At 41.9% G+C, this 11,574-nt stretch overlaps 1 protein-coding gene across 1 annotated transcript; it reads left to right on the forward strand.

Moving 5' to 3' along the window:
* Positions 1 to 9,529: 9,529 nt before the first annotated feature.
* On the forward strand, positions 9,530 to 11,291 carry LOC123447788 (serpin-Z4). The gene is made up of 2 exons (XM_045124461.1): positions 9,530 to 10,034; positions 10,368 to 11,291. Exons 1-2 carry the CDS (start codon positions 9,615 to 9,617, stop codon positions 11,148 to 11,150), a joined length of 1,203 nt encoding a protein of 400 aa, XP_044980396.1. The 5' UTR covers positions 9,530 to 9,614; the 3' UTR covers positions 11,151 to 11,291.
* Positions 11,292 to 11,574: the final 283 nt, after the last annotated feature.

Below are 11,574 nucleotides of genomic sequence, written 5' to 3' on the forward strand. Positions count from 1 at the left end.
GTTAGGATAGATTGTTGTTCTATCAAGGGGGGCTCTCAAGTGAGTAGCTTGATCGTATCGTTCGTTGAGAGCTCAAACCATTTGCATCATTGCATCATACTTCTTGGTTCTTAGTTGGTGTTTCTCTTTGTGAGTTTTAGAGCTTATGGTCATCTTCATTACAAGCTCGATTTCATCGAAAACGGAGTCCATATGCATCTACTATGATGTTTTCGATGTTGGAGTTTTTGCCGGTTCTTCATTCATAGAGATCTCACATCTCTATATCTTTGGCATATTCATAACCGCATGGTCGCTGTTTGGATAGCCCTTGTCGTCCTGAATCCAACAAGCTTGGGTTTGCTCGATTCGGAGCTCGTATGCGAAAGTTATGGCTGTTTCAGTGGCGAGCGGTAGTACCGCTGGACCTAGCGGTAGTACCGCTCGACCTAGCGGTAGTACCGCTAGAGTTGGCGGTAGTACCGCTGGCCCTAGCGGTAGTACCGCTGGCTCGCGGTAGTACCGCCCCTGGTCAGCGGTAGTACCGCCCCAGGAGCTTAGTACCGCCTGCCTAGCGGTTGTTCGTGGACGGACCTTTTTGCGAAGACTTTCTTGGCGGTGGTAGTGCCTTTGCACTACCAGGGGCCCAGCGGTAGTACCGCTGGGGCCAGCGGTAGTATCGCTGGAGTGCCAGCGGTAGTACCGCTAGCTGGCGGTAGTACCGCTGGAGTGACAGCGGTAGTACCGCTGGAGTGCCAGCGGTAGTACCGCTGCAGCCAGCGGTAGTACCGCTGGAGCTCGGGCAGAGAGTGGGGGTAACGGTCTGATTCTTCCGCCCACTATATAAAGGGGGTCTTCTTCCCCCTTGCCTTATCCATCTGTTGAGCTCTTGTTCTACCTCCATTGTTGACATTCTTAGAGCTTGATTACTCTCAATCCCTCCAATGATTCTTGCTTTCTCTTGAGGGAAAAGAGAGAGGAGATCTAGATCCACATCTCCACCAATCACTTTCTCCTCTATGTGAGGGGAACCCCTTGGATCTTGATCTTGGAGTTCTTTGTGAGCTCCTTGTTCTTCCTCTCATATTTCTCCATAGCTTTTGTTGTTGTGGAGGGATTTGAGTGTGAGGGACTTGACCACTTCGTGTGTTCTTGCCATTGCATTAGTTGCATCGGTTTGAGTTCTCCACGGTAATACGTGGAAGTGAGAAGTTGAGAAGCTTACTACCTTTGGTACTTAGTACCCTTGATATTGTTCTTCGTGGATGCTTTGGCGTCCTAGAAGCTTGGTGGTGTCTCGGAGCTCAATCATTGTGGTGTGAAGCTCCGGGAAGCGTCGGGGTCTCCAATAAGGTTGTGGAGATTGCCCCGAGCAATTTGTACGGGTACCGGTAACCGCCCCCAAGGGTTGCCACGTGTACGGGTTCGGTGACCACCCCCAAGGGTTGCCATTTGTACGGGTTCGGTGACCGCCCCCAAGGGTTGCCATTTGTACGGGTTCGGTGACCGCCCTCAAGGGTCCCTTAGTGGAATCACGGCATCTTGCATTGTGCGAGGGCGTGAGGAGATTACGGTGGCCTTAGTGGCATCTTGGGGAGCATTGTGCCTCCACATCGCTCTAACGGAGATTAGCATCCGCAAGGGTGTGAACTTCGGGATACATCATCGTCTCCCCGTGCCTCGGTTATCTCTTACCCGAACCCTTTACTTATGCACTTTACTTTGTGATAGACATATTCTTTATTGTAATATATCTCGCTATCACTTAGTTGTTTATCTTGCTTAGCATAAGTTGTTGGTGCACATAGGTGAGCCTAGTTGTTGTAGGTTTTGTGCTTGACATATTAAACGATTAGTTTTATTCCGCATTTGTTCAAGCCTAAACCTTAACTATTTTAAAGCGCCTATTCACCCCCCCCTCTAGGCGACATCCACGTCCTTTTCACCCGCTCTAGTAAGCCCCCTTCCCTTCCCGCTCCGGTAAGCCCCCCGCCCCCCTCCAAGTGCTGCTGCCCCCCTCCTGGCGCCTATGCCCTCCTGTCAGGACCTGAGATGTATATGAGTGTATGAACTATAGTTGGAAGATGGGAAGATCTTTGCAAGTCATATGGATTTCAGGAGGGTAAGGAAATAACCTTCGATTTTCGTCCTGAAGATAATATGCCAGGCAACATCGACATTTGGGTGGTTGCTGATATGCTTCCTGTTTTACCTCCATGTGAGTTCCTCAACCATATTTGTCAAGTAATTTGCATTCTATATTAAGAAATAGTTGGTGTTCATCCATATACTAAATTTGTTAAATTATAATTTACAGCTTATTTCGTTTCTTCGAGTGAATTATGGAAATTAATTGACACGACACACTACACGTATGGATCACATCTAACTTGGGAGGAGAAGGATGTTCTTCTCTACTTTCTTGTTGGTGTCCTGGTTTCTAGGGATAACTTCCCGTTTAATTTGGGAATTGGCCAAAATTATACATTTTACATGCCACTAGTGCATAGGTTGAGGCCGGATGACATTCGCCGAAATATATTTTTAAGAGTTTCCTAATAAAGTACGCTCTACTATTGCATAAATGGTGTTGATTACATTGCTAACTAGGTTATTATTATATTCTTCAACAACAACTGCCAAATGATGTAGTGCCTCTATTGATGCACCCAGAAGGTCATATGAAATTTAAAAGCCCGCTGAGGGATGAGTTCGATGCTCCATACTCGAGTAACCGCAAATCAAAATAAAAAAGGCTCCAAATTGAAACATGGAGAGAACTAAGGAAGGATCGCAAGCCACAAGTTGGAGACCGTTGGATCTCTGTGCTTCATCATGGAGACATAGATGTTATTCTGTTTTATGACATTATACCTAGGAGCAAGGACTAGGTCTTATGAGAGACAAGTTATTTTGGTTTATATTAACTTGACATGATCGATTAGGATGCATGCATATGATGACTATTATGATGTTTTTCCGTTTTACAAGATTTTTTAACTTGGTATATGATTAAGATGATGATGAGTTGTTAGATGAGTACGTAAGATGATGATGAGTTATATGACATCATACTTTATGTGTATGATGTGATGCATAAATACTTTATTATGATATGATGAAACCACTTTATAGAGAACGCACAAATACGTAGGGGGCATAAATACGATGCGAATTAAATATTAAAAGAAGGAATATTAGCAGTAGCGCTGGAATATTAACAATAGCGCTGGCTTAGCAGTAGCGCTTTATTTATTCCAGCGCTACTGCTAACATAGATACCAGTAGCGCCTTCAATCGAGCGCTACTTCTAACAGGTTAGCTGTAGCGCGTTAGCAGTAGAGTAGGCCCTAGCGCTACAAGTAAGGGTAAAACCAACGCTGCTGGTAGCCTTTCTCCTACTTGTGTTTGCCAACGAGAGTGCCGACAACTCTAGCCGGCAGCAGGGAGTTGGTGGGTGTGCTGAGGGTGGAGATCACCAGGAGCAGACACAAGGAGACATTTCCCCGCTAATACGTCTCCGTCGTATCTATAATTTTTTATTGTTCCATGCCAATATTATACAACTTTCACATATTTTTGGAAATATTTTATATGATTTGTTGGACTAACATATTGATCCAGTGCCAACTGCCAGTTCCTGTTTGTTGCATGTTTTTTGTTTTGCAGAATATCCATATTAAACAAAGTCCAAAGGTGATAAAAATGTATGGAGAATTACTTTGGAATATATATGATTTTTGGGAGGTGGAATCAACGTAAACGGAGGCCCACGGCCTCCACTACCCAACATGGCGCAACCCATATCCCCTCGTGCGGCCTGCCCACTAGTGGCCACACCGTGAGTCAGGTTGGGCTATTCTTCGGGCGCAAGAAATATAAATTACTAAAAAAAATCAGCCCGATCAGTGATACGGTTCTCTAGGAATTTAAGAAATGGTGAAGGGCTAGAAACCAGGAGCGTGAAACAATAGAGAACAGAGAGGGAGATCCTCCGCCGCCATGGAGTCCATGAACCAGAGGGGGAACTCTCCTTCCATCTAGGAGGGAGGCCAAGGAAGAAGAATAAGGAGTGGGGCTCTCTCCCCTCTCTCTGGGTGGTGCCGGAGTGCCGACGGGGCAAGGAGCATGACGGTGATCTACATCAACAATCTTGCCGCTGTCAACACCAACTCTATCCCCCTCTATTCAGTGGTGTGACACCTCTTTTCTCACTTTAACTCTCTACTTGAACATGGTGCTCAACACTACATACTATTTCCCAATGATATATGGCTATCCTATGATGTTTGAGTAGATTCGTTTTGTCCTACGGGTTATTTGTGATACGATGTTATTGATATGAGTTGTGTGTTGAAATATTGGTGTCCTAAGGTGCCTTCCGTGAGGCACACATGTGAAGGATACACGTTGGAGGGTTTGCAACATGTTCATGATTCGCTTATATTGGGTGGCGACAGTGAGAGAAACTTACACCCGAGTAAGGGAGTTGTGCGTCTATGGGAGTAAAGAGGATTTGATGTTTAATGCCATGGTGGTTTTACCTTAATGATTTCTAGTAGTTGCGGATGCTTGCTAGAGGTCCAATCATAAGTGCATGTGATCCAAGTACAGAAAGTGTGTTAGCGTATGCCTATCCCTCATTGAACATGATAACTATCTACCATGTTATATTCAATTGCCTATGGACAATATTTTTCTTGCGTTACACAAAAAGCTTTCTACTAAACAACACCTAACTTTCTGTTTACTTGTTCGTTATTATCTTGCAAACCTATCTATTACACCTACTAAGTACTTCTAGTTTTATTCTTGTTTTAGGTAAAGCAAATGTTAAGTGTGCGTAGAGTTGTATCGGTGGTCGATAGAACTTGAGAGAATATTTCTTCTACCTTTAGCCCCTCAATGGGTTCGACACTCTTATTTATCAAAAAGGGCTACAAACGATCCACTATACTTGTGGATTATCAAGACCTTTTTCTGGTGCCGTTGCCGGGGAGCAATAGCGTGGGGTGAATATTCTCGTGTGTGCTTGTTTGCTTTATCACTAAGTAGTAACCAATGGTTGAATAACCACCCAAAATCTATCATACTACTGAAGCTTTTTACTTCGATCATCTTCGATCCCTATGTGCTCGTGCTGAAACCCCAACTAGTCTAGTTGAGGACAAATCATTAGATGAGCATGCTTATTATGTGCGACACTGCTTATCTCAAAAAGGGAACTTTTATGGCATCATATTAATACTTTTCATTGCTATGTTTGGAATTTATGTGAAATATATGATTTTACTTCTTGTTGTGAAGACCCTAAAAAACACCTTCTCTACCAATGTAAGTTTAGTGATAATGGAATCTTATCTTCTTATGCTAAAGGTGTTTATATTTATTATGATGGTGAACAAATTGAAGAATTTGTTGCTTTTAAGGGTGCTTATGAAATTTCTTCTTTGATTGAAAAGTATGATGCTACTCTTTACAAATCTGAAATTTTTGCCATACTTAAATATTGATATGAAAAATATGCTTATAATGCTTAATTATGTTAAACTATATATTGAGGACACCTCTCTTGTCCAAGAAGAGATTAATCTTTTGCAGGAGTCTATAGAAAAATAAATTGATGAAACTGTGAGCTCATTAGATGAAAAAGATGATGAGGAGAGTGAAGAACAAAAGGACGAAGAGCGGATTTGCTATCCGTGCGCACCTTCTAATGAGAGTAACTATTCAACTCATACATTGTTTAATTTCCCTTTGTGCTTACCAAAGGATGAATGCTATGATAAGTGCTATGATCGTGTTGATTCTTTTGAAATATCCCTTTTTGATGAAATTGATGCTTGCTATGCTTGTCCAAGAGGCCAATATGAATTATGCTTGTGAAGATGAACTTGCTATTGTTCCTTATATTAAGCATGATTTTTTTGCTATTACACCCACACACGATAGTCATATTATCTGTTTGAATTCTCCCAACTACACCATATCGGAGAAGTTTGCACTTATTAAGGATTATATTGATGGCTTGCGTTTTACCACTATACATGATGATTTTGAAGGATATAATATGCATGTGCTTGCTACTCCTACTTGTAAATATTATAAGAGAGGAACTACATCTCCACCTCTTTATGTTTCGAGCACTATAAAATTGCAAGAAACTACTTATGCTATGTATTGGCCTTTACTTGATGTGCATGAATTGTTCTTTTATAGCATGCCAATGCATAGGAAGACAGTCAAGCTTCGTCATTGCATGATATATGTTGATTTTTCCTCACTACTAATTACAAATCGTTGTTAATTAAAATTGTCTTTGATATACCTTGGGATCCGGGTGGATCAATTAATTGAGCACTATATGCGTAGCTTAATGGCTTTAAAGAAAGCGCTGCCAGGGAGACAACCTATAAACTTTAAAGTGTCATTTATTTCTGTTGAGTGCTTTTAAAGGTTTAAAAAAATATAGAGGGGAACTTAAAACTTTTTCAAAAAGAGAAGCGATTGGAAGATTATGCATTGGAGAAGTGAGGGTCGACCTTGAACACTTGTGTTCATGCTCATGGAAACAATGTTGAATTTTTTATGAATTTCTCACAAAAATAATTATTCCCTTGTACAAATCCATTGTATTGTAAAAATAATGAGCCAAGATTTTCCTTTAGGATGATTAGATTGCTTGTTGGTATGTGCGGTCCAAAAACAGAAACTTTGGCTATAGTGCATGAATTTACATTTTTTACTGGGACGAGTAAATTTTCGGAAATTTTTACACAGTAATGCTGTCCAATTTTTTTATTTCTTAATATTTTTTCAGAATTATTTTATTTATAGAAGTATGGTCAATGTTCAGATTACTACTAACTGTCCTGCTTTTGACACATTCTGTTTTTGATGCATTGTTTAGCTCGTTTTGATGAAACTGTCGATTGTATAGGTGGTATAAGCAATGGAGAAGTTATATTGTAGTAGTTATAATGCAAAAAATTATTAATGAGTTTTCAACAGTACTTAATGTAGTAATTTGCATTATTATACTAACCGGTCTCAAGAGTTTTCCGTAAACTTTTGTGTGAATGAAGTGTTCAAATATCGAGTAGGTCTCCATATGAGGACAAGGCGGAGAGGCAAAGAGTTCATGCTTGGGATGCCCAAGGAAGCCCAAGGAAATATCCAAGGAGACTCAAGCGTCTAAGTTTGGGGATGCCCCGAAAGGTATTCCATCTTTCTTCAACAAGTACCAATATGTTTTCGTCTTCGTTTCGTTCACGTGATATGCGTAAATCTTGGAGCGTCTTTTGTCTTTCGTTTTCACTTTTATTTTATGAACCATGCTGGTATGAGATAGTCCATGGTTAATTATAAAATGCTCATTGCACTTCATTTATATCTTTTGAGTATGGCTTTATAGAATGCTTCTTGCACTTCACTTATATCATTTGAAGTTTGGATTGCCAGTTTCTCTACATATAGAAAACCGTTATTTGTAGAATGCGTTTCTGCTTCACTTATATTTATTAGAGCATGGTATTTTGTAGACAGAATTAAAGTCTCATGCTTCACTTATACCTATTTAGAGAGTCAAAAGGAATTGATCATTTACATGGTTAGTCATACAATCCTACATAAAACTTGTAGATAACTTAGTATGGTATGTTTGATTCCCTGCAATGGTTTTGTACATTAAGATAATAATATGTGGGTGCACTATTTGATGATTGTGGATTAGTAAGAATATTGATGTTTAGGTTTGTGGTTTATGAAGCATGCACGTACAGTCCCTGGTTATGTGATGAAGTTGGAGCATAATTTGTCCTTTTTTTGAAATCCTCTGTGCTGTTATAATCGGAGTCGTGCGATGGTTCAATCCTCTCAACCTTCTACCTAGGGGCATGCGAGTAGTGCTTTGTTTCGAGAGAGCTAATAAAATCTTTCAATGAGTGTATGTGTTCTTTATGGCTAATGTGAGTCCATGGCTTATACGCACTCTAACCTTTCAGCAATTTGCTAGCCTCTACGGTACCGTGCATTGCTCTTTCTCACTTCGAGAGTCGGTGCAAACTTCGATGGTGCATCCAAACCCCGTGATGTGATACGCTCACACATAAGCCTTACTATATCTTCCTCAAAACAACCATCATACCTACCTATTATGGCATTTTCATAGCCATTCCGAGATATATTGCAATGCAACTTCCATCGCTTCCGTTTTGATGACTTGAGCATTCATTGTCATATTGCTTTCCATGATCGTAAGATAGCTAGCATGGTATTTCCATGACTTGTCCGTTTTTTATGTCCGTGTTACGCTAGATCATTGCACATCCCGGTACACTATCAGAGACATTCATATAAAGTCATACTTTGTTCTAGGTATCGATTTGTAATATTGAGTTGTAAGTAAATATAAGTATGATGATGAGCTAATTCTAGTAGTTTGAAAAGCAAAATTAAAGTCATAAACTCGATTTGTAATATGAGCGGCTAGAGAATTTGGAACCTGCTCCCCTTTGGAACATAAGAACATCTATAACCGGATCCCTTAAATGACTCCTTATATATTCATAGACGCGTCGGATGAGTGACCGGACAGGAGAAAGAAAAAAATTAACCCCATCAGACCCCTCATATTATTTTTATATGCTCGGGCTGTCCGCAAACCCTCATATGCATCTCAAATATGGAGAGTATATGAGGGCTCGCGGACAGACACGGACACGCCCCGGCCAGTTCGCCACATAGGACGCGGCCCCACCACGGACCACATTTTTTTCTTTATTTATTCTTTACTTTCTCTCTATTTCTCTCCATCAATCTTTCTTTCTCTTCATCAATCACGTGCAAGTGACCTGACATATGGGGAAGAAAATGACGAGTGTGCATTCACGTACGGACAAATAAGGGACACGTCCGGTCACTGACCGGACGCGTTCGCAGGTGTTTAAGGGTCTGGATTTGCAAGTCGTGGCTGAAGATACTCTGAGAGCATCTACAACCGGACCCCTCAAATGACCTCTCATACGTCCGCGGATGCGCCCGGGCTATCCGCCACATAGGACGCGACCTCATACCAGACCTCCTTTTTCTTTTCTTCATTCGTTCTTTTTCTTCCTCTCATTCTTTTCAGCAATCATGTGCAAGTGACCGGATATATGAGGAAAAAAAAGAAATGTGGTTCTGCAGACGGACAAATAGATGACACACCCTGTCACTAGTTAAAACTTTACACGTTTGCATCGTAATCTCAGTTGTGTGATCTTAAGAAAGCATCATGCTTTCAAAGCAAAAGCATCTAAAAGGCCATGAGACGTGTAGTAATCTTCGTATAATCCGATGTTCTACGAAATTCGGATACGAGGGTAGACCAAAGGACGCGGTCGTGACTAGTTAAACGGCGCTAAAAAGCAGTTTATCTCCCTTTATGATGCAATCAAGCCTATCTCAAACTACTTTAACGGGTTTTTGTTGGCTACCAAAGTACCAAAGTGCATATGGTTCCAAAATCAAAACCAAAACTAAACCCCGTTTCACATTTCAGGCCACGCGCGTTAAAAACCCGCGAAAATAGCATTTTCCAGTCAGCCCTCTTTCCCTCAACTCTGACCACAGCCCAACGAACCACCACACCAGCCATGGCAACCACCCTCGCCACCGACGTCCGTCTCTCCATCGCACACCAGACCCGCTTCGCCCTCCGCCTCGCTTCCGCCATCTCCTCCAACCCCGAGCGTGCTGCCGGCAATGTCGCCTTCTCTCCGCTCTCCCTGCACGTCGCACTCAGTCTCATCACCGCTGGCGCGGGCGGCGCCACCCGTGACCAGCTCGTCGCCATACTCGGAGATGGGGGTGCAGGTGACGCCAAGGAACTGAACGCGCTCGCGGAGCAGGTGGTGCAATTTGTGCTCGCCAATGAGTCCAGCACCGGTGGCCCGCGCATCGCCTTCGCCAACGGCATCTTTGTCGATGCGTCGCTCTCGCTCAAGCCTTCCTTCGAGGAGCTCGCTGTGTGCCAGTACAAGGCCAAGACACAGTCCGTGGATTTCCAGCATAAGGTGACCCCCTTTCCTTGGGCAGCTTGTTTGTTGAAACAACGTCAGCTATTTCTCTGAAAAAAGAGAGTACACGATTTCCTCACTAAAACATTAGTATGTTTTCTTGCACTTTCAGCTTCAGTATTACATCATGTTCTTTCAAATTATTTTTGAAAGTTGTTTGATTGTCAAAAGTTCGGTGGCACATCATGATCTACTGCTTAGCATTTTCCAGTTGTCCTAAATTATGTATTGTCATTTTTCTTAGTTTTGGTCATGCTAGAAACTACAACTATATTACGTATTGTAATTTCTCCATTTGTCCTAATGCTGATGTATTGTTCCTTGGTCTAGACTCTAGAAGCTGTTGGTCAAGTGAACTCATGGGTAGAGCAAGTCACCACAGGTCTCATCAAACAGATCCTTCCTCCAGGATCTGTTGACAATACTACAAAACTGGTCCTTGGTAATGCTCTTTATTTCAAAGGGGCCTGGGATCAAAAGTTTGATGAATCAAATACAAAATGTGACAGTTTCCACCTTCTTGACGGGAGCTCAATTCAAACACAATTCATGTCCAGTACAAAGAAGCAATACATTTCCTCTTCCGACAACTTGAAGGTACTTAAGCTTCCTTACGCGAAGGGTCATGACAAGAGGCAGTTTTCCATGTACATTCTTCTTCCTGGAGCACAAGATGGTCTCTGGAGTTTGGCCAAGCGGTTGAGCACTGAACCGGAGTTCATCGAGAACCATATCCCAAAGCAGACGGTTGAAGTTGGTCGGTTCCAGCTCCCCAAGTTCAAGATATCATATCAATTTGAAGCATCTAGCTTGCTCAGAGCTTTGGGTCTCCAATTGCCATTTAGCGAAGAGGCTGATCTGTCAGAGATGGTGGATTCTTCGCAAGGGCTGGAAATCTCACATGTCTTCCACAAGTCGTTTGTCGAAGTGAACGAAGAAGGAACTGAGGCTGGCGCAGCTACAGTTGCAATGGGCGTGGCCATGTCAATGCCCCTGAAGGTGGATTTGGTGGATTTTGTCGCGAATCACCCTTTCCTCTTCCTTATTCGGGAAGACATTGCCGGTGTGGTGGTCTTCGTAGGTCATGTGACCAATCCCCTCATATCTGCATAATGTGCTTGCTATGAATCTGCTGTCCTGGGAGTGACCTCTTCTATATCATTTAGAGTAAAACATGTAATAAGTGGATGGTTTCAACATCTGACCATGATGCCCATGTAATAAATACAATAAATGCTCATGTTCCTTTTATAATAGCATGCTTTTTGTGAGATGTGTATAGAAGGACCGGAAATTGCCTTTGGCTCCCGAGCTCCCTGGAGGCCTTTAAATTCAAACTCTAAATTTCGTGAAATTTCACATTTTAATATTTCAAAAAAATCTGAAAAAAATACATAGATAGATGAAGGTATAATACATAAGTGTGTAAATTTTCAGAACAAAATACGTTGAAATGAGGGCCGTGCAAACAAGACAAATCTGAAACCTTTTAACACATGTTACTATTCATATTTCAGACCATGAATTTGTCTTTTTT

This window comes from Hordeum vulgare, chromosome 4H, assembly GCF_904849725.1.
Source record: "Hordeum vulgare subsp. vulgare chromosome 4H, MorexV3_pseudomolecules_assembly, whole genome shotgun sequence".
NCBI lineage: Eukaryota > Viridiplantae > Streptophyta > Magnoliopsida > Poales > Poaceae > Hordeum > Hordeum vulgare.